This window comes from Mustela nivalis (assembly GCF_964662115.1).
Source record: "Mustela nivalis genome assembly, chromosome: 6".
NCBI classification, from domain to species: domain Eukaryota; kingdom Metazoa; phylum Chordata; class Mammalia; order Carnivora; family Mustelidae; genus Mustela; species Mustela nivalis.
This window is the reverse complement of record NC_139025.1, coordinates 3,323,871-3,346,707: the sequence shown is the minus strand read 5'-3', so window position 1 is coordinate 3,346,707 and position 22,837 is coordinate 3,323,871. Positions and strand designations below refer to the sequence as shown.

At 58.3% G+C, this 22,837-nt stretch overlaps 1 protein-coding gene across 6 annotated transcripts; it reads right to left on the bottom strand.

The window, feature by feature from the left end:
• Window positions 1-2,645: 2,645 nt before the first annotated feature.
• LOC309868037 (exocyst complex component 3-like protein 2) lies at window positions 2,646-21,429 on the bottom strand. Of its 6 annotated transcripts, none has more exons than XR_014313470.1 (13): window positions 15,865-16,351; window positions 11,936-12,497; window positions 11,322-11,442; window positions 10,280-10,372; window positions 9,544-9,644; window positions 8,030-8,122; window positions 7,401-7,533; window positions 6,863-7,009; window positions 5,863-5,976; window positions 5,499-5,654; window positions 4,932-5,056; window positions 4,272-4,369; window positions 2,646-3,404 (listed from the first exon to the last, which is right to left on the bottom strand). XR_014313470.1 is itself a non-coding variant. In XM_082737435.1 (13 exons), exons 2-12 carry the CDS (start codon window positions 16,094-16,096, stop codon window positions 4,291-4,293), a joined length of 1,812 nt encoding a protein of 603 aa, XP_082593561.1. In that variant the 5' UTR covers window positions 16,097-16,149; window positions 21,235-21,429; the 3' UTR covers window positions 2,646-3,404; window positions 4,272-4,290. The 6 variants fall into 6 exon arrangements, 5 of the variants coding, with proteins under 5 accessions (XP_082593561.1, XP_082593562.1, XP_082593560.1 ...); XM_082737435.1 differs by lacking the exon at window positions 6,863-7,009 and adding an exon at window positions 21,235-21,429 and having other exon boundaries at window positions 11,322-11,445; window positions 15,865-16,149; XM_082737436.1 differs by lacking the exon at window positions 6,863-7,009 and adding an exon at window positions 21,017-21,059 and having other exon boundaries at window positions 11,322-11,445; window positions 15,865-16,149.
• Between the last annotated feature and the right edge of the window lie 1,408 nt (window positions 21,430-22,837).

Sequence of the window (22,837 nt, the reverse complement as noted above, 5' to 3'; positions counted from 1 at the left end):
CTTAGGAGAGGATCAGTGTTTGAACTGCCCAGCCTCCGTCCAGGATGGCTTTAAATGAAATGTACGGCTCAAGTTTTTTCTTTTGTTTTGTTTTCGGATTGCTTCCTTATATAATGTGATTTGGGTGGAGAATCCACATCTGGGGACCCTCCCCACCCGGCCCATGCCCAGAGCTCTCTCCCTGTGGTCCAGCCCTGGGGTGGGAGATAGGGCTGGTCCCTGAGCTGTCCCTGGGGCTCTGCAGCCCACAGGCGTTGGCCCTGATCCCTGCCAGCCATGGTCCTCCCTGCTGGGTCAGGAACCACCCCTGGGGACACAGTCAGAACAAACGGTGCTTGTGGGGTGTCAGAGAGGAAGAGAAGGGGCTGAGACCCACCGGAATAGAAGCTCAGGAAGGAGACGGCCTGGCCATTCTCTCCAGCAGGTGCAGCACATGGAGGGAAGGCCCGAGGCCAGAGAGGAGGGAACGGACAAACGAGCCACTTCTTTCTACAAATATGAGGCATGTGAGGCCCTCCCTTTGGACTCCGGGCCAGAAAGTGTGTCAGCCCTAAGGAAGGACCAGGCTGTGGATGAGGCGTGTGGGGGCCGGGCGGGGGGGCACTCAGGGCTGCAGGCTGAACCATTCCCAAGAAACAGAGACGGCACCGGCAGCACTGTTTCATTCCCTGTAATAAAACTAGGTCTTAAAAACAAAATCTGAACACAAAAAGACTCTTACACCTGGAAATTTAGATTTGAAAACTCTTCAGCATCTCCAGGGACAAAGGAAATACACACACTGGGCGTCTGTTACACCGTATGGTGGAGCTCCGGGCCTGAGCCTCGGGGAGAGGCTACTGGGCACGGGAACCCTTCCACGAGGTCCGGGCCACAGCATGTCTTAAACACAGACGTGCAGGAGCTCTTCGTTTATTCCCCAGAAAGGAGAATGATGTCCATGAGGACAAAAGGAAGGAAAAGGACAAACGACTTGACCACTTCGGACTGCCGTGAAATGGAGGCCTGTTCGCTGCGGCCCGTTCCCGCAGCCCGGAAGCAGCAGCAAGTGTCCGTCCGCCCAGGAAGGCGAGGGCGACCGAGGTGACTCTGGGAAGACTGTGCCTCGGTTCTTGGCTCTTCTGACACCAACCAAGAGGGCTTCCCCACCCAGTAAGTCTCCAGCGGTTTAGACAGCCACAGGCTGTGTTGGCCTTTAATTCCGACACTACATCTGACGGTAGCCGGGCTGCAGGAATCTGGGGCTCAGGGTGGGGTCCTCAGGGGGGCTGCTGGCTGGAGCAGCGGCACGGGGCCTCCCACAGGGCTGGACCTGCCTTATTGCTTGATGGCTGGGTTTCTGGGATAAATGCCCCAGGGACTCCTCCTGATAGAAGAGTCCAGACTTGACAGTATTGGCTTCCTCCTGGAAATCAGGCCGCCATGTGTGAAGTGGGCCCCCAGAACCTTCTCCCTGGGTGGGTATCACAGCCACCCAATTCCACACCCCGAGGCTCCCTCCCTGAAGCTTGAGCTCGCCTCCACCTCTGTCCAGGGGGGTCAGAGCACTGCCAGACCCCTTTGGGACCAAGACAAACGTGGCTGGTCCTCTGCCATCAGGACACTTGCCAATGAGCAGACGAGACAGATCTTGGCCGAAGGGAGACTGTGATGTGCACTTCAGAGGAGAAAGTGAGCATCAGACTTGGAAGTCTGAGCCACACCTCGAAGGAGGAGAATTTCAACAGATGGGAAGAGACCCCAGGGATGTGGAACAGGATGTGCAAAGATGAAATAATCTGTTTGAACTGTACGAATTTGTCATTTTTATTGGGGGGAAACATGTTCAAACTTCAGTAATTTCAGATGAGTCAACCTCCAGCAGGCACGTGGGCAGAGGAAGAGCCCGGTGCAGCCAGACCAGTGGTTCTCAAAATACATTCCATGGAACCCTAGGGTCCTGAGATCCTTCAGGGGACCTGTGAGGTCAAAACTCTTTCCACTATACTAAAGCATTGTTTACCCTTCTCGCGGTGCAGACATTTCTACCCATGGTCCAAAAGCCACAGTGGATAAAGCTGCTGGAACCTTGGCCCGTGCCAAGGCAGGGACAGCAAATTCTAGTACCCCTCACCATCACGTACTCACAGAAAAAAAAAATCCATTTTCACTTTAAAAGTTGCTGATAGGGTCATCCGGGTGGCTCAGTAGTTAGGCGTCTGCCTTCGGCTTGGGTCATGATCCCAGGGTCCTGGGATCAAGTCCCGCATCAGGCTCCCTACTCAGCAGGAAGCCTGATTCTCCCTTTCCCGCTCCCCCTGCTTGTGTTTCCTCTCGTACTGTCTCTTTCTATCAAATAAATAAAATCTTTAAAAACAAAAACAAAAATAAAATTTGTCTTATTTTTAAAAATAATAAAATAAAATGTGTTGATAAAAGGATAAAAAGAGTTACTTTTATTAAATCTCAACCCTGAGTACACAAATGTTTAATATTCTCCATGAAGAAATGCACGGTTCATCGCTAGCCCTTCTACTGCCCCATGAAAGGCAGTGGCTGCCCTGAGCAAAAGTACCTGTGGAGCCCACTGTTTGAGTTACAAGCTAAACTAGCCACTTATTCGACACAACACCGTTTGGGGTTTTTGTTTGTTTGTTTTCTTTGGGTTTTTTTTAAGATTTTATTTATTTATTTGACAGAGATCACAAGTAGGCAGAGAGGCAGGCAGAGAGAGAAAGGGAAACAGGCTCCCTGCAATCCCAGGACCCTGAGATCATGACCTGAGCTGAAGGCAGAGGTTGAACCCACTGAGCCACCCAGGTGCCCCTGTTTTGTTTTGTTTTGTTTTAAGATTTTATTTATTTGAGAGAGAGAGCATGAGCAGGGGCAGGGATAGAGAGAATCAGACTCCCCACTGAGTAGGTAGCTGGACACGGGGCTCAATCCCAGGGCCCCAGGATCATGACCTGAGCCAAAGGCAAGATGCTTCACCCACTGAGCCACCCCCCAGGTGCCCCTGGAAAACCACTTTTACTTGAAAGAACGACCAATGGACAGACTGTTCAGTTGTTGACGGCATTTTCTTGAGAATGGAGGATGTGGGCTGGCTGCTTCAGAGTAAACAACAGACAGTATTTGTTGCCAATGATAAAAATTTGAGACCTCAAAGCAAAAATCAGGATTCTGGAAAACTTGTGTCTTCCACTGTGAGCCTGGGATTCCCAACTGCTACAGACTCTTCTGATGATATTGACGGCAGCATCCACAATGGTTCTTTTTGGATAAGGTATGATAAAACGTGCCAACACGTGGATCTGTGTCACTCCGTGGACTGGTGTTTGCCAGGTGACAAACACTCGATGTCACGAATTCACATATGGGTAGAAGAGCCATTCAAAGTGCAAGACGGGCCACAACGGATTTTACTACAACAGAGCATGCAGAACTCATAAAACTCATCCAGCTGCTTTCAGAATCCATGTCCTAATCTTTAATCAACTACTACCTGTCCGGTGTGGGTCTGGTATCAAAGAAGAATAACAAATATCTAAAAAAAGCATGACAGTACCCTTCCCTTCCCAAACAGGAACTAGTTTATGAATGGCTGGACCTTCCCCAAAGGCTTCAGCCAGAGCCTGTCACAACAGATTGGATGCAGCAGCAGACACAAGGATCTACCTGTCTCCTACCAAGCCAGACAAAGCCATTTGCAAGCGTATGAAACAATGACACCCATATTAAGTTCGTTATTATTTCAGCAAATACTTAAATTTTTTCTCTTAAAAATCATTATTTGTCATGTTAACATGTTATGGGTTTATTATTTTAAAATTAATATTTCTAAATCAGTATTTTTTTAAAGATTTTATTTATTTATTTGACAGACAGAGGTCACAAGTAGGCAGAGAGGCAGGCAGAGAGAGAGGAGGAAGCAGGCTTCCCGCCGAGCAGAGAGCCCCATGTGGGGCTCGAACCCAGGACCCTGAGATCATGACCTGAGGTGAAAGCAGATTCTTAACCCACTGAGCCACCCAGGTGCCCATCTTGGTTTTAATCTCTAATGTGATATATATAATCACATAATCCACGGTTCTTCAGTTTAGTAATTGTTCAGAGTAAAGGGGTCCTGAGACCAAAATATCTGAGAACTGCTGGCCTAGGCCACAAGGTGAGGCTGTGTCTACTGAAAACAAGAAGATCGCGCTCCGGCTGCCCCTTGACCCGGCTCCCCACCCTGCCCGGGGCTGGACCCTCTCCTGGCACCTCCCCTGGAGCCTTGCAGCCTGGGTTACCTTGTCTGAGCTGGGGAGATCAGCAGCAGTGGCAGCAGGACCTTCTATAAACCTTGATCTCCTCCAAGTCCACAGAGCTGCGTGGCTGGTCCTGTGTGCTGGGAGCGGGGAGACAGTCTCTGTGCACCTGTGAGCTCCTGGTCTGTGCACCGTGAGTGTGCGCAAATGACTTCTGGAGCACTGTCTTCCAGGACAACTGGACACTAGCAGATTCTCCAAGACGCCACCCCCCTTCCCTCGGGGGAGCCCTAGGCAGCCTAGCAGGAAGCCCTGGGAATTCTGAGAACAAGTCAGGACAGGAACACTCTGAGGGTCCTGCCCGGTGAAGCCTGGGGGCGGGAAGCAGCAGGGAGACCAACCTCCCTGAGACCCCCACGTGGGTGACTGTCCTGCCCTGCCTGCAGCATTTTGTTGGGGACTCTGGGCAAGTCCTTGCCCAGACCCTTGCTCTCTGGCCTCAGTTTCCCTATCTGGGAATGGGGGTCACTGAGCTGTGAGACTCCAGTCTAAGGTCGCAGTGCCTGGCAGAGACTGACCCTCCGTACCTAGGGACTTGTGCCTTTGGCGTGGCCTTGCCCCGCTGGGCCCCAGCAGTGCCGCACCTTCGCAGGCTTCCCCTCCCCCTCTCGACCCTCCCTCTCCCCTTATTCTCTCTCATACCTCACATAACCCGGGAATCTGTCCCGGAAGGAGGCCAGCCAGTCATCCACGGTCTCCTTGTTCTTGTTCTCAGCGGACTGGAAGATCTCCATGATGGGCTCCTTCGGGTGGGCCAAGCTGAGGTCCTGCAGGGAGCAGCTGCGGGGTGAGCCCAGGCCCTGTGTTCCCAGCCTCCTCTCTTAGGAGGACCCACCCGCCTCACCCCTGTGTAGGCCCACACCCCGGGTCTACCCTTCAGGCCCAGGGCCGGCACCGCTGGTCAGGGTCCTCCAGTCCCGCTGACGTTACCTCCTGAGCTCCCCACAGGCTTTCCTGGGGGGGGGGACGGGGGGGGGCGCTGCCTTCCCCTAGCTTGCGACCTCCCCGCCCCCATCGCTCAGCCTTTGCAGTGAAGGCAGGTGGCCCCAGCCTCAGGTGTGGGATTCGAGGCCCAGTGCTGGCGGGCCTGAGCATGGTTTGGGTGAGGCGAGCACACCCAGCCCAGGCAGGGGGCCAGGAGAGACAAGATCTGGAGAGGGAGAACAAAGCCCCACAGCCCCTGGCCCACCTGAGGGGCCCACGGCTCACCCTGTGCTTCGTGAAGATGTTGTGCAGAGCCCTGGTGTCTGTCTGCACCTGATGCTGCAGGCCCTCCCACTTCCTGGGCTCCAGCATCTTGAGGTGGGTGGCCAGGGCAAGGACATACTCCCCAAAGACCACCATGTGCAAACGTCGCATGGTTCTCTGCTCCCCGCAAAGAACAAAGAGATGGAGGGAGGGAAAGCTGTCCGAGGACCTGGTCTCACGGATGGGGCTGGTGGGCTGGCGGGCTGCCAAACAGATGCCTCTCGCCCAGGCCCGGCAGGGGCCTGTCCCCACCTCCATTCGGATGGAAACCCTAACTGGTTTCTTGGCAAGTCAGTGCCCCCCGCCCCACAAGCTGGCCTCCTACCTCGTACGTGGCAGTGGAGTGCACGGTGGGGCAGCCCTCCAGGCCCTGCCACGGGAACGGCAGAGCTCCAACCAGACCCTTGTTCTTCTGCCCGAAGTGGTCCCTCAGCAGACTCTGAGGACAGGAGGGTCTGACGTCACGGAGGCCCGCGGCGCCCGGCTGGCTCGGCTCTCTCCCACCCTTGCCTACTCTCTCCAGCCTCACAGGCTCTGCCTCTCCTCACTGGGCGCGCAGTCCCGGACCAGAAGGGACCACACGGAGGGAGCCAGGGGCGCATCCACTGTCCACCCTCCCCCTGCCAACTCCCAGGAGCGGCCCAGATTCCTAGTGCAGCCCTTGACTTGAGCTCCTCCTTGATGCCCTCCCAAGTCTGCCCAGGTCTCTCCCCTGGGTCCCCACACGACCAAGGCCTCACACGGGACCTCCATGATACCTCTCCCTCCAGATTAGCCTCCTGAGACATGGAACAAGGGCCTGCTTGGTTCTCAGTGGACACCAGAGGGGATGGGCAGAAGTGGCAAGGCCAGCCTGCTCGGTGTTTAACCAGGGGATCCAAGAAGTCCCCTGGCATCCCCGCCCACCAGTGCCCTTCCGCAGCCTCATCCACCTCATCTACAAAACAGGGTGCCAAGGCCAATCCATGAGCTCTGTGTAGAGAAGGACCCCCTGGCTCCAAATGACTCCAAACAGGATGCTGGGATTGACTAGTAAGGTCTGCCACGGCCCAGGGAGAGGCAAGGCAGCATGTCAGCATTCCTGGAAGGGCACGACCTCGCTGGGTCCTCCCAGGCACTCAAATCTCTGTGGAAAATCCAATGGCAGATGTCTCAGGAGCCGGTGGCACAGTGGAAAACGGATCACTGGACAGAGCTGCAGGAATGGAGACCTGCCCGCTACTACCTCCTATCTTCCACCCAGGAAGCCCCATGAGGACAGTGCCCTGAACCTTCAGTTTGAATGAGAAATGCCTTCCTGTGATTTCCACATCCTAGGAGACCACCTTGCCCTCTCAAGACGTCAGCTCTGGGGCCAGCCCCTGGGTATCCTCGGGGACTGCATTCTCTGGGGTATGTGGCAGCCACAGCTCAGGGGAGACGAAGGTGGGCAGGCAGAGGCTCTGGGACATAGTGAAGGGACTCCACCTGCCCTGGGTGCAGAACCAGATTGGGAGAGAGGGAGAAGGTGTCAGGCCTCAGCTGACCTGGCAGGAGAGCAGGGGACAGGGGACAAAGGAAGTTGCCCTCAGGGAGGAGGGAACCAGGCCTCAGAAGGGGCAGAGAGCCCAAGCCCTGGGTGTCCCAGCCCATCCACAGGGACAGGGCCCCTCCCTCAGGCCACTCAGGAAGTTGGCCCTGACCTTCTGCTCCAAAGGCATGGGGAAGGCAAGAGGCCTGACCAGCACCTTGCCCTGTCACCCCAGCAAAGGCTCTGCTGGGCTGGGTGCAAGTCCACAGAGACACAGGCAGGCGCCTCCTGCCTAGGTTCTCTGGGAGCAGCAAAGACCCCTCAGGGGAGCAGGGGACAGAGGGTGGCTTCACCTGGCACAAGGCTCTGACTCTAGGCAGGAGGTGATCCCGGCTGTGGTCCTCAATGTCATGGATGGTCCCTTGCACACAGGGGCCCAGGTCCACCAGCGGATCGCGTTTCTGGGTCAGCTCCTGCCACGTTTCCCTGGTGGGGCAACCAGTGGGGTCCATGGGGCCTGGCCCAGAGCCTGCCACAGCCCCAGGCTGCACACCACCCACACCGGTGCCCCTCTCCGCACTCGGGGACGCCCCCTCATTTCTGCTGCTGTTGCTGTCTACCCCATCCACTGTTCTCTCTGACCTATTGACAGACTGTTGTATCCACGTGGCTTAAAATGCCGAAGGTACGGTGGGAGACTCCTCTGCCGGAGGCAACCAGGGCCACTGACAGCTGGCGTTCCCGTACGCACACGGGGGTGTTCGCCCGCTTCACGCACACGGGGGTGCTCGCCCGCTTCTCCACGCGGTCCACGCGGACCTGCCGCCTGGCCCGCCTGCTCCCACTGGCGCCGCCCGGCCCCGCCCACCGGCCCCGCCCACCCCTGCTCTCCGCCCCCAACACACCACCGACAACGCCCACACCCGCCACACCCCGACACGCCCACTGGCCCCGCCCACACGCGGGCAGCACCAGCTCGCACCTGAGGATGCAGCAGTTTGCCAGCACGTGCAGCTCCGGGAAGGCCCCAGCGACCGCGTTCTGCTGGATGAAGCCGACAGCCTTCTGCTGGTAGCTGCGGTGGCGGATGGAGATGAGTCCCTGCCCCCAGCCCGGGCCCCCAGCCTGGCCCCCCCAGCCGGGCCCCCGAGGACCTGCTCCCTCCCCGCTTCACTGCCGCGTCCCTAGCAGAATCACACATGTGGGTGACCGCAACCCAGCTGTCCGACCCTGCAGCCGGACGCTTCCTAAGGACCTTTTCATGTAATGCTCTCAGTGACCGTTAGTGGTAGATGCTTCCAGAACAAGACGGGAGTGGTTTTTCCCGGTGGACGGGGGAACTGCCACGAATGCAGTATTTGAGAGCTGCGCCCGCCCCCACCCCCGCAGGGAAGGAAGGGGAGGGAGGGGAGGCAGTGCTCTGGGAGCCAGGCTGGCCCCTCCTCCCGGAGGGTCGGGGTGAGGCCTGGGGGTGCGGAGCTCTCAGGAAGGGGAGGCTGGCACCCCCAGGCCTGGGCTGGGCCACTGAAGCTCGCTTGCAACAGAGAACTAGGAGAGGATGAGGGACAGCACACTCCTCCCCAAAGACAGGAAAGAAAGGGCACCCTCACCTGTCTGAGTCCCAAGAACACAGATCAACCTGGCCACCCTGCCACATTTTCTTAAACATTTAAAACCTGGCTGGATTTACTGAAAAATGCAGGTTTGGTCTCTCTTCAGTAACCTGCTTCATGTCTGCCTGTAATGGAACCTGTGGCAGGTGAACACAGCTTCTCTGAAGGCCCTAGAGAGAGGCGCCTCCGGATGTGGTCTACACAGTGCTCCGTCTGAGACGGGGAGGGGGGGGGGCACAACACGGACCCCCCAGCTCCAGCCCTGGCAGGAAAGAGGCAGGGTCCCCACCCAAACCCTGAGGCCAGGGCAGAGCCGGGTGTGTGGTGCAGGGGTGTGATGGTGAAAAGCAGACGAAACAGGGAAGCTGGTCATCTACCAGGTCCCTGGCCAGGATCCACAACCGAGATAATATTTGAATGAAATATTTTTAAAAAATCAAAATCAGTCCAAAGCATCCTTCATGAGCAAAACAGCAAATTTTAACTAAAGACAGAATTCAACCCTGTACATTCATGACTCCCCCAATCCTAGTCCTGCTGCCCAGTATGGGAGCCACAGCCCCGTATGGTGTTTAAAGGTCAATTAATTAAAATTAAATAAAATTTAATCATGGTGTCTCCATGGAACTAGCTCGACGGCCACACGAGGCCAGAGCCCCCGTGTCAGACGATGCCGCCATGGGACATTTCCAGAGCCACGGCAGAGGTGAAGCCAGCCAGACTGGGAGCACCCAAAGCTGATGCTTGAACCTTCCCCTGCTTTGGGAACTGGCCAAGCACCTGGCGGCCAGTGGCTGGAGGCCGGGGCGGCGCTCGCACTGGGGTTCTGTGGACCCAGCCTCCCATGCCTTCTTCTCTGATCAAGGACCACCTTTTCACTTACCTTTTCAGAAAGTCTGAAAATGTTTCCAGAACCATCCCTTGCACCTGGCTACTGATAGGTAGTCCCATGGGGTGTGCTGCATTCATGCCTTCTTCCAGCAGCTGTCAGTCAAAGCAAGTGGGCTCTCAGGGGGACCCAGGAACCTGTCACACAGCCAGTGGACCCCAGGAGACTGTGTCCGCCCTCAACATGACTGACATTTTTCTTGCAGGAAGGGCTGGAAGGGCGGACATGCACAGGCCGCCCAACACCTGTGCCACTCTGCAGGTGGCACAGAGCAGACACCCCCCACCAGGCCCTCATCACCCCTTCACACCCCCCATCTTGCCAGGCCTCGCTCCCTGGAACGCCCCACCATGTCCCTCCCTTCACCACCACCACACACGCTGGTGGCCTCTCCTCCTCCTGGGCTGAACATCCTTTACCCCAATAGGGCTCCACCCTCTCCCTAAGGCGTCCCCAGATAGTGATCCCAGTGCAGGTCCAAGCAAGACCGTGAGTTGAGACATTCCAGGAAGAGGCCCCTCCCCAGAAGATATGCCCAGCAGCCCTGCCCTGGGGCCCCTCAGACTCTGATGCTTGGATGCCCGGAGCCCGCCCTCCACCATGCCGCCCATCCTTGCTGCAGGAGTGCCCCACCACCTGTCAGTCATCCCCCTCACCAGGCCAGGTGCTCGGGAAGGGGCCAAGGACCCACCCCGTGTGGCAGGCTGGGAGGGTGCAGACTGGTGCGTACCTGGAAAACGTCGAGAAACGTTGGGTGGGAACACTGGGCCCACTTTTTCAGATCGTAGAACAGGACTCTGTCTAGATGCTTTCTCAACTCTTCCTGCCCAGAAAACAGTAAAAGCAACTTCTATCCCCGTTCCTCTCTGGGGCACACCAGATCCAGCCCTCAACTGAGGACGGGGGAGAGGGTGAGAACCGGAGCCAGCCCCGGAGTCGGCCAGCGGCCTGAAATCCCCCCAACCCCGAGGGACCCAATTCCGAGTAAACCTCCACTTTCACAGCCTCCAGCCCTCCGACACACAGCACATCCCTTGACAGACGGGGTGTGGGAGAACAGGGAATGCTAAGACCCATCTTCCTTCATTCAGCCCAGACTGCAGCTCCACAGTTTTGGGGGGAGCCACGAAGGACAGGGGGCCTCAAAACCCAGGGGCTTCAAGGAGACAGAGCCCTGAGTTCACAGCCAAGGAAAAGGCCAGACACTTATATACCAGTTACTGGAAAGTTCCAGCTAAATCGATACCGATTCTTTATGGCACCATCGTAAAGCTTTTTCTCTCAGTCCATGAGCTAAGAAAGGCAAAGGGCTTCCCTATATCCTGAACATCTCTTCCACTGGTCCCCAGGACTCTTGACACGTCTGTGCCAAGACCAGGAACACTGGTACAGGAGATCACATTGGTTAAAAGCGATCACAGCTGGAGAGTGCACTGTCCCCTCCAGTCCTCCTTGTGTCTGCCTTGGATTCACCACGTGCACCCACCTTGGGGCAGCCAGCTTTCCACCCGGGGCTCACCGGCCCTGCTCTGGAGCTGCTGATATGGAAGAAGCCAGACGGTACTCACTGGTCAAGGCAGAGACCTCCGGTCAGGCGCTCTCCCTATGGGCCCGCTAGACCATGATCCTCCCACCTCGGAGCCCCCCTCGGTGCCCAACCGCCACTCCCGCAGCCCCCCACCCAGGGCCACCCTGGCCCAGCCTCTGCCTGCTGGGCCCCAGATGCGGGACGAGGAGGCCTCTGTGTGACAGATACTGCTGGACCCATTTACCTGGATCAGCCCTACCAGCATCTGCTGCATTTGGGACATCCAAGTAACAAACATCAGGGGGTCCAGGAGGTGCCCAACCACAGGCTCCCAGGAGGTCCGGCACACTTTTGCAAGTGTCTCCCTGCTGGGTTAGAAGGAGCCATGAGGGGCCAAGAGCTGAGCCGGGTTGGCGGAGGGGCGGTGGCATGGGCAGGGCACGGTGCTAAGGGCAGGGCACCCCAGGCCGGGCCTCGCCCCCTCCCCGGCCTGTGCTGCCTGCCCCCCAGCCCTGCACAAGCCCCGGGACTGGAGAGGGCAGCCAGGGTTGAGAAGTGGGAGGGAGAGTCTCCATTGTTGTCGACAAGTCTCGGCGGTCTCACACACACACGCGCGCAAACACAACCCCCAACGCGCTAAACACCATACGCACACCACGCAGCAGACACACAGGCACGCACGAACACAGGCCTGTGCACACGCTGTCCCCAAGGCCAGCTGCGTCCGCCCGTCCCCGACCACCGGCCCCGCCCTGGCGGCTCCTCCGAAGGCTCTCTGTGGACCACAGCTCTGGCCCGAGGGCCTCCCCCAGAGCAGTGGCCTCGCCTAGCACCCCAAGATCCCCCAAGAGGACTCACCCAGGCTGCTCGAACAAGTTGGTCTTGCCCCAGGTGTACAGGACCTGACAGCTTTTCAAGTCGGCACCGCAGGACTGAGTGAGCTCGGAGAGGCGGCCGAGGAGAACCTCGTGGAAGTACATCCTGTAGACCTCCCAGAGGCAGGTCCCCAAGCGGCTCGCCCGCGGGGACCCCAGGCCCTGTCTCACTGCCTTGTCTAGCTTCTCCAGGTACAGGTCCAGCTGGTCCTTGGGGCCCAGGGTGGGCACTTGGGTCTCAGCATCATTTCTCAGTAGCTTATTCAGCTGACCAGCCCAGGTGGCCACTCCGCCGTCCTGGGGGGCACTGGCCTTCCGCCTTTCGTGCTGGTCCTGTGTCCACTCCACAGTGGCCAGCACCGCCCGGAGCTTCTGCTCCAGCTCCTGGCTGGGCCCGGTGCCATCCAGAGCCTGCTGGACCACCTGCCACATGCTCCGGGCCACAGCCTCATACTGGGCGCCGCAGTTCTGCCCTTCCTCCTCCAACCTGGAGATGCTCTGGCAGGCCTCCAGGAACCACCCATCCTGGACCAACTCCAGGAAGCCTGGAAGAAAGAGAGCAAAAGGACGGCTCAGGTGCCTGGAAGACCTGTGGATCTGGGAGGGGGAGGGGCGCCCTGAGTCGGGTGGGGGTAGGCTGAGCTGTACGGAACCCATCCATCCGGGAACCGACAAGAAGACCCGGAGGAGGTTTCAAAAGCCTTTGGGAAAGAAGCGCCTCCTGGCCAGTCAGGATCAGAAGGCCACAGGCTTATTACAACGGTTGCAGAAGACCTGTGGGCTTCCAGTATGGCTTCTGGAGCAGAAAAACCTAACAACCGCAGTTTCTTCCCGAGAACCTGTAAGCTCCCAAGGCCCTGCATGGTCCATGCCTTCCTGAGCTGTGGGCCTGCGAACCCAACACGGAGACAGCAAAAGCACTTTCCCCACCAGAGGGCCAGAGAGGGAGGTCCAGCAGACTTAGTGAAAAATGTTCTAGCAAGGGGTTCTCATAAGGAATGCATATGCATGTCTTTCTTTCTTTTTTTTTTTTTTAAGATTTTATTTATTCATTTGAGAGAGATACAGAGACAGAGAGGGAGAGAGTGAGCGCAAGCAGGGGGAGAGGCAGAGGGAGAGGGAGAAGCAGACTCCCTGCTGAGCTGGGAGCCCCACATGGGGCTCCATCCCAGGACCTGGATATCATGACCTGAGCCAAAGGCAGGCACTTAAACCCTCTGAGCCACCCAGGTGCCCAGGAATGTGCATTTCTGACAGGTGCCCAGGAGGTGCTAATGGTGCTGGTCCTGGGCCTCCTGCTGTGCCCAGAGGGAGACATGGGAAGGGAAGGATTCTGCTTTGGATCCCAGAGGAACCCCACCGTGACTCTCCAGCCTGGAGCTGCAAGAGGCTGGTCCAGTGAGACTCAACACCAAAGGAGGAATTGGTGGGCAGGGTTGTCCAAAGCATTTGAACACTCAGACACCAATTCTTCTGGACTTTAACTTGAAAGGGCATTTTTGAGCTTTAACTTTTGGAAATTTCAAAGTGAGAGGGCAGTTATATTCCAAGTTGGGGCTCAGAGTGACTTTCTGTTGTCAAGGGCAACATGTACTCCCCTTTCCTATTTCTCCTTTCTGACAGCTGGAATTTACATGTGAGGCCAGGACCTGGGCAGCCATTCTGGGCCACGAGACAGGAACCCCATGTGGAGGATAATGAAGGAATACAATGGAGAGGTCTGGGTCTCTGAGCCCTGAGAAGCCCCGAACCACCCACTCAAATCTTCCATGAGAGAAGCAAATTTTATCTTGCTTTATCTTAAGTCCTTAGTTCGTTGGGTCTCTCAGTGAAAACATCTGAACTTATAATAATCCAAAGAATTGAGGAGGAGTGGAGTATGGGATGGAAATTATTTTGAATCCAAACAGGACGGCCTTCCACGCATGTAATTATTTTGAGTCCCTATTCCATCTCATAGACAGCTCCTTGTTGCTAGTAATTAATTAGCTTAGACTCAACACTAGGAACTGTAAGTGCGGCAACCTCTGTGGCTTCACCAGACGCAGGGCTGCTCGGACATGCTTCCCTTTCCTTCCAGAGCCGCACCGTCCAACACGGCAGCCCCAAGCCCCACGTGGTTACTGAGCCCTTGAAATGGGCAAACCTAGCTGCTGTCAGTGTAGATCACACAGCAGAATTCAAAGACTTAGTGGGGGTGGGGCGGGGGGAGAGAACAGGTTAAATATCTTGATTCTAATACTGACGAAAAGTTGAAACATGCTGAAATACTATGTTAGCTATATTGGGCTAAATAAAGTATATTACTGAAACTAATTTCACCTGTTTCTTCTTACATTTTTAGTGTGACTCCTGAAAACGGCTCGCGCTATCTCCCCAGGACAGCACTCACTCCTCTAGAACCCGCTTGCTCCCTCCCTCCAACATAGGCCCCTGCTTATCCTGCACCAACCTGGCTGTTTTCTGGGTGGGAGGCCGTCATCCCCCTACCCAAAAACAGAAGAGCTGATCTTACAAAGCCCGGAGACCTCCCGGGCCTTGTGCAAACATGGCTGCATCGGTACCGTTTCTTCAGCAAGGATACTGGGGGGCATGGGTCAGGCAGGCAAAGGCAGACGTGGGGGTGGGGGCCGCTGTGGTGTCCACCCGTGTCCCAGGCAGGCCCGTTGAGCCGAGCACAGCTTGGCTGCTCCCGGCCACCAGCCCATCTCCTGGCGTCACAGGCCAGCAACACGAGGGGCCGGCAACAGCTGGCCAGGGAACAAAAGTGAAATATCCCTGAAAAGTGACCATCCTGGCAAGGTTGCCTGATATCACCAGGCACAGGGCAAGCGAGGATGGGGGCGGGGGGGACCCTCAAAGATGCCATCGCCTGTGAACCAACTGATAAACACGTGTCCCCTCTTGAATGACGATGCCTGGTGCCAGAGACCAGGACCAGGACCAGGAGCTGGTGACATCTTACGGCCCCATGACCTCACGCTCCCAGGGCCATTCTGCAACTTCCCCCGGCCTCAGGGAAAAGCTGAAGCGTTTGCCCCCCAGAAAAACATTCCCCAGATCGTCAAGGCCCCAGCCCCTCCCACAAACCCACAGCGGACCAGAGCTTTCATAAGCAGCCCAGCCCCCGCCCTGCCGTTGCACTCCAGGTCATTCAGCGAGCTTCTCTGGGCACAGACCCACGATGGGTCACGGGGACACAAACACGGCTCAGACAGAGACGCCCTGCACACAGCTCCGACCCCACCCCGGGCCCCTCTTCACTCACTCCTGTAGCCCTAGCCTGGGGCTCAAGCCGGAGCATGCTCTGCCGGTCCGCATCGCAACCGTGACCTTCTCGGCGGCTGCGGGTCCCGGGGCAAAGAGCCCCGCCACCCTGAACCTTGGTTTCGCCAGCTTTGCCACCGGGAGGTGCTTCTCACAGGGGTGGTGACTACGGGCCTCTTCACTCGGCTTCAGTCCCTCTCCTGCTCCCCCCACACCGTGTCAGAGGCCCCCTGGGCTCGGCTACCTGCACCGCTGGTGTGGAGGGGCCGGCGAGCAGTCCCGCTCACCTTGGGGGTCCAGGCACACTTCTTGCTGTGCCCGGTCCCCTCCAGGCACCCAGAGTGACATCTGCAAGGCCGGCACGTACAGTAAATACTGCACGAAATGATGAACACGTGAGCAAAAACCTGAAGGAACGGGATAAAGGCTCCAGATATAAAGGTGAGGCCCAGGGACGCTGGGGGGGGGGGGCAGTCGCTCGAGCGTCTGCCTTCGGCTCTGCTCGTGGTCCCGGGGTCCCGGGGTCAGCAGGAAGCCTGCTTCTCCCTCTGCCCGCCCCCCCCACCCCCGGCTGTACTCTCTCTTGCTCTCTCTCTCTCTCAAATAAATAATCTTTAAAAGAAATACATAAGGCAAGATGCCTACCTTTGGAATTTTCTGTCAGATGAAAAACATCGTGGGGTCTCTTGTTTCTGAGGAATCGTCCCGAAAACCCTGTGAGCCACTGTGCCAGCTTGGGAGGACGGCCCTTGCGCTGTTGCCTCGGGTTCCCCCGGGCATCCCTGGGCAGGATTTGTTGGAGCTCGCTGCTTGCTTTCTCTTCCTCCAGCCTGGGTTTCTTCTTGCCCCAGAGGCCACTTCTTTCCAGCCGGTCCATCTCTCTGCCTTCGTGTCCGACTGCAGCCGGCCTCAGAGAGCGCTCCCACCAGCCTGCAACCGAACAAAAGAAATAAATAGGAGGAAGCTGGAAACTGGCGGAGAAACTTCCTCTGCGTCTACAAACACGGCTGCTCGGCTGCCGGGCGCCTGGGCGGCTCAGTGGGGTAAGCTTCGGCCTTCGGCTCAGGTCATGGTCCCAGGGTCCTGGGATCGAGCCCCACATCAGGTTCTCTGCTCAGTGGGGAGCCTGCCTCTCCCTCTGTCTGCCCCTCCCCCTGCCCGTGCGCTTTCCCCCAAATAAGTAAATAAATCTTTTTTTTTTTTAATGTTGAATGATTCACGAATTTGTGTGTCGTGGTCACGCAGGGGCCGTGCCCGTCTTCTCTGTATCCTTCCACTTTTAGTGTAAGTGCTGCTGAGACGAGAACGCTCTGTTTACTTACGGTAAGACACGCACAGCATCCAAGTCACTGTTCCAGCTGTTTGTACGCAGGCCATTCCGCGCTGCGGCTAACACCCCTTTACTGAGCTGTGCGGCGGTCCCCACCATCCATCTCCAGAACTTTTTGGTCATTGCAAACAAAAACTTATCCCCTTTGAACAGGAACCCCCATCCCTCCCGCCCCAACCCCTGACCCCTGCCCCCCTACTTTCTGGGTCTCTGCGACTCTGACCCTTCTAGGGCCCTCACAGAGGTGGGGCCACAGGGCGTTTGTCCTGGTGTGGCTGACACCATGTCCTCAAGCTTCTTCCATGTTGTAGCAGAATTTCCTTCCCTTTTTTTTTTTTTAAGAGTCTATCTATTTATTTGACTGAAAGAGAAAGCGAGAGAGGGAACACAAGCAGGGGAAGCGGGAGAGGGAGAAGCAGGCTCCCCGCTGAGCAGGGAGCCCGATGCGGGGCTCGATCCCAGGACCCTGAGATCAGGACCTGAACCAAGGCAGAGGCTCAAAGACTGAGCCCCCCAGGCGCCCCTCCTTCCTTTTTAAGGCTGCGTCGTACTCCACCGCGAGCACGGGCCGCCCCTCTGTACGAACCCGTGCGTCCATGGACACCTGGATGGCTTCAGGTGTCCGCTCCCGTGGATAATGCTGTCGAACGTGGACGTGCAGACGTCGGTTCAAGTCCCTGCTGCCCGTCTCTAGCAGTGGTTGCGTTCTCACCGACAAGGGCATGATCTCTGCTGCGGTTCTTGAAAGCCTCTCTCTCCTTGGAAGCACTCACTGCCCAGGAGGCCACACTGGATCCGGCCACCCGCAGCATCGCCCAAACCCTGGAGCGGCTTCTGTCCAGTGTGGGCCAGGGCCACCTTTCTCCCTCAGGACCACCCTCTCCCCAGCCGCAGGGACCGAACGGTGCCCCTCTGGGCTCTGACCTGACAGGCCGGCCCTGCCTTCCACATCCAGCATGGAGACTCGGCTCTGCCTCCCCCAGACGGCAGTTGTCAGCCACTAGCCAGGGGGCCCCTAGGACACACAATGGGGGTCTCCAACCTGGACCCCACACAGCCCATAGGAGTGTCCTGCTGCTTCTGTAACAAATTACCGTATCATAGAGGCCCAAACTGCACAAGCTTTGTGTGCTTCCGCTGTGGAGTCCGAGTCCTGGCCGGGGTCTCTCCGGGCCGTGTCCCTCTCCGTTTCCTGGGTGCCCCCTCCACATGCCGCCTGCCCTCGTGCCTCACGGAGCCTTTCCTCTAGGCTGCAGACCCAGCAACTCCCGGCTCACATCTGCTCTCGGCTCTGTGTCCCCCTGCGAAGGGCCCCGTGGCGGCCGCACGCCCCCCGCCTCCCAGGCCGGGTCCCTCTGCGCGCTGCCCCACCAGCGGCCTCGTTTCCGTCGGCTTCTGTCGCTCCCCTTTGTGGTGGAACCAGGCGTGTGCGCCGGCGTCTTGGGGGTGCTGTTCTGTCTGCCACACACCCCCTTAGCTGCAACCCCCCCCCCCCCGGCGTCACTGCATGACTTCCGGAAGCGCTGGACGTCTCCACGCTCCAGCGGCCAAGGGTGGGCCACCAAAATGGCCTGTGGATTATTTTAAATGAAAGCTATTTGGGAAGGTCCCTCAGACCCTCCTCTGTCCCCCGAAAGCAGAAAGTAAGTCCCCCCCATGAAAGGCGCCCTGTCAGTAAAGAAAAAGACAGCCTCATCACCAGAGATAGGAAAGTCAGAGCCAACAAGGCCATATAAACAGCTGTTAGATATTCACTATTCTCCTACTTCGGTCCGAAACCCTTCGGTTTTTTCCTCCAGTGGATCTGTCTCCGGTCACTTTAATTCTCCTTCGGGCTGGGTGGAGCGGAGCGGAGTGTGTGCTCCCCTACAGCACTGGTCCCTCCAAATCCCCCTCCCCACCAAGGCAGCGGGATCCGGTCTTTGCTCGAAGGGATCACACACAGCACAGTCCCGTGGCCTTGTCATGAGGGCCCGTTTGGCGTGCGAGGACAGTCCTCTGTTTCTAGAACAGCGGCCTAAGGACTGCCCTGGCTTATCCGCCGTCCCCTATGGTCAGTACTTGCTGCTCACAGAGACAGAAACGCGCATGTACCCCTACTGCACGACGGGACACGGTGACAGAACGCACGGAGTTCTCGGGGGTCTGGCCACCGCCATACACGCATACCACAATATCCCCCCGTGTGTGCAAAATAGGGCTTCTGTCCCGAGCGGGGAGCTTGTCCTGGACAACCTCCTTCACTCCCTGACAGCGGCACGGGGCAGGCCCTAACTGACAGGTGCCGCGGGAAGGTGCTGGAACCCGGGTTTAGCCTGGGGAGCAGCTCCTCCTAGAAACGCTGGGGGCGAGGGATGCTCCCAGAGTATCCCTTTTTCCTGATCCAAAGACCTTTGGGCTGTGAATGTATCCAGAATCCAGAACCAGAGAGATGCTCCCACAGCCTGAAGGGAAGTCCGTACACACGTGCCTGCCCAGGCCGCACCCAGGTGGGAGCGCTCACATGCGTTCTGATGAAACGGGTCAACCTTCGGGGGCCTTGGCGAGGCTGTGGGGACAAAGGGGTGACCAGCAGGGACAGGAGGGAGAACCAAGAACAAGACCAACCCCTCAGCTGGGCTGGGGCCAGCAGAGGAGCTGCCACCCCCCCCCCCCACTAGACGCCTCGCTCCTGTAAACTGACAAACCCCAGACTTGGGAAACTCTTGGGGCCAGAAGGTGGGTCGGCCAGGCCGGAGAGAAACGGTCTCTGGGAATCCCCGAAGGTCCCATTCTGTTCAGGAAGGAAAGGGTTTTACTTTCAGTTTTGCTTACCATTTTTCTGTGGTTTCTCGGAAACCACTGAGTTCTCATTTCTTTTGTTCAGCACAATCTTGGTGGATAAGCTCATGCTCGACACAAACACCTGCTCCCTATGGGTTCTCTAGGCCCTTACAGGACACCCCAGGGCCCACACAGCCCACAGCCGCCGCCTGCGAGGACGTCCTGCCCTCCCCCCCTCTAGTTCCAGGGGCTGCCTGGCCGGCTCCTCACGCCCCGACGGCACTGGAGGGACCCCAGGCTCCCCTCAATGCCCCCTCCCCTCCACGCTGCTGGGCACACCGCTGGAGGGGTCCCAGGAAAGCCCGACCCGAGCCAGCTGCTTTCACGTTCCCACGGCACAAGTGAGCTCAAGACGGAGACCCTCCCCATGACTCTGAGGCCCCCCCCAAACCCTCCAGGCCAGTTCTCTCCCTTGGCACCTAAATTCCCAAAGCCTTCCTACTAGGTTCACCAGACAGATTGGATCAAAGCACCATCACCCCCTTATCCTCGCTTCGGATGGGTGGGACTGGGAACCCGGCCGTGCATCCCCAAGGTTCCCATGCACCAGAAAGTGGTCCCCTCGGCACTGGGGGAGGGGGGCATGTGCCAGATCCATCAAGGTTTTAAACGCGCCCTCAGACCACAATCCCACTACGAAAACTTCTGACATCCCAGCAGAAAGATGCCGATTCGCTGCACTAAGAAGACCGTAGGTACTTCATGGAAAGCTGAAGCCACCTATAGGCTGACGAGACTCCTCGCTGAGCGAGGACAGAGCCAAGGGCAGCGCTCACGGCCTCTAGAGAGCACCCCTGCTCCCTGCTCAGGGCCCACCTTCCTTGCCTTGGAAGCCGGCAAGACCACATCCCTGGCCGGGCATCCCCTCTCTTCTTCTGACCACACCTGGGAAAGCCGCCCACCCTTAAGGACTTGTGTGATGCCTCCGGGACACTCGCAGTCACATCTGCACAGTCCCTTTCTCCACATCCCATAGTCGCATGCCCCAGGTGGTTGGGGCGGGGACATCTTTACACCTGTCCTGTGACTCTGCCAACCAGGACAGGACCCCCTGCAGACGGCTCGGGGTCACCCCCGTGGTCCTCACTCCCTTCCCTGGCGGCTTCCTTGATCCCTCGGGAGGACAGACCGTGGGCTACTCAGCCACCCCTTCTGTTGGAAAATAAATGGAATTTTCTCTTGGGTCCACTTAAAGATAAGCCTGGTGAAATCCCAAACACGTCTTTCAGTACTCACCAGTGACTGATCATGAAGCCGAGACAAGGATTTTTAGCAAGCAGCAAGTTCTACACAGGCTCCCTGACCCACGGAATAAAGGTTTTCGAGATAGAAAAAGCAGAGGCCAATCGAAAATAAAACAAGTGCTCAGGGGGATCCTAGAGATGGGGGCGCCATCAAAGACAGACACACACTCCCCCCTAACTCCAGAGGGAGAGAACCCTGCCGCCAGCTCCGCGACCCGCCAGTCCGACCCCCTCATCCAAAATCCTCCCAAAGTGGATGAAATCCGGTAGCTTGTCTCTGTTCCCACCACGGTCCCATCCAGGCACAGACCAGCGACTGCAAGGTTGTCCTCCTAAAGGATGGCTCCAGGGCCCCTTCCAGGGCTGGTCTTGGGCTCACACCCAGATCCGGTCAACTCACCCCTACGCAGCCGCACTCCTGTACCCCAAGGTCTCAGTCACAATTATGAGGGGACCTTGAAGTCCTAAATACCTTTTGGCCCATCCCCCCTCCCCTCCTCCCCAATCCTTCAGTGCCCCTGCCCACCCCTTCCCTCCCTCTCCTGCTCCTCCTCCAGGAGGCAGGCCAGCCCCCAAGACAAGAACAGAACAGCCCCACGTGTACCCCATGACCCTGACCTCTCTACGTCTTCACTGTTCTGCGTCCCTCTTCCCAAAGGCTGGTCAGCTGCATCAGCTCGGGCCTGGAGCTGGTGGATGAAAGCCTCTCTGAGGCCCCTCCCCCTGCACCCCTCCTGCGGCATGGGGGCTGGGCCAGGGCCCCCGCAAGGCCCACTGACTCTGAGGCTGGGTGACTCCCCAGGCTTTGCTCCACTCTCAGGAGCCGTGGGCCTGCTGGCAGTGGCCCCCACAGCCCCCATCTGTGATCATATTTCCAGGAGTGGAATGTGGAAACTTGGCAGCGGGCTGTTCCCATGGTGTTGCCTAAGCGCGGCTGGGGCCCGGAGAGAAGGGACTTTCCCCACTCAGATGCCCCTCAGAACCCCACTCTCTGGAAAACTCCACAATTCTCCTTATTCATGGTGGTGCCCAACTTTCCCTTTCAGAATCTGCACCCGTGTCTGTCTCCCCCCACTCCTGGCGGCTGCTGGCTGACGGGGGTGCAGGCCCGAGTGGAGGCAGGCCAGGGGTGAGCGGCTGGCCCTGGGAGGGGCGGAGGGCATGTGTGTGGGGAAACGCCCTGGAGGTGACCCCAGACCACAGAGCCCCGGGTCAGTCTGTCCCACCGGGGATGGGAAAGCTTGCCTTCATTTATTGGTTCGGAAACCCACGGGTCCACGGGGACTGTAGCCAGAGTCTAGCAAAACTCCTCTTCTCTCTCCTAGAATCCTAAAGAAACCTGGCAGGGGACCCACGGATGGGGACAGATGTTCCAGTCCTCACTCACCTTCATGCTCCCTGCCAGCAGAGCCTCCAAGAGTGCCAGTGTGGACACGGGCCATGCCCCCCCAAACCCGGAGGTGGCAGTGAGTGGCCAGGGACTGCAGTGTCCACTCCCAGCCCCCACAGACCCAACCACTGAACCCCACCGCCTCTCCTCTTCCTCCACGGCGGATGCCATCAGCCTGGACACGGTCACCAGGGCAGGAGACAAGCAAGGGGGAGGAGGGGTGTGTGGAGGCTGGGACCCCAAATTCAGGATATGAAGAAACAGCTCAGTAAGGATCCCCTTGCAGTTGCGTGAAGGACTGGGGGATGCTAATCATTTTGAGAGTCTAAATAAATATTTAGGGTCAAGGGAAAGGCCGGTGGTGGGAGGAACCAGCGCGCTGCGGGGCGCCAGGCGGGGAGGCAGGCTCAGAACGGGGCACAGAGCGCGCAGCTGGGGGCCGCCCGCCGAGCCCCCGAGCCCCCGAGGCTGGGCACCCGAGGGAGCTCGGGGTCCCGGTCCGCAGTCCCCGGGCTCCGCTCTCCTGGCGGGGAGACGGTGCCCCCGCGCCGCACCTGCAGGCGGGGAGCGCCCACCCACCCACCCGCGCTCGCCGGCCCCGCCTCCCCCGCCTCCCCCGCCGGGTTCGGGGCCCGTCCGGGCGGCTGGGGGCCCGGCTGCAGGATCGGGCGAGGGGAGGACCCGGCCCCGGCTGCGGCGAGGCGCGCAGGGGACACGGGGAGGGCAGCTCGGTCCCCAGGCCCCGGGTCTGCGCCGACAGCCTCGCTCCGCACAAACCGCGGCCGCGCGTCGCCACCTGGCGGCCAGAGGCGGAAGCGTCCGCGGGCGTCG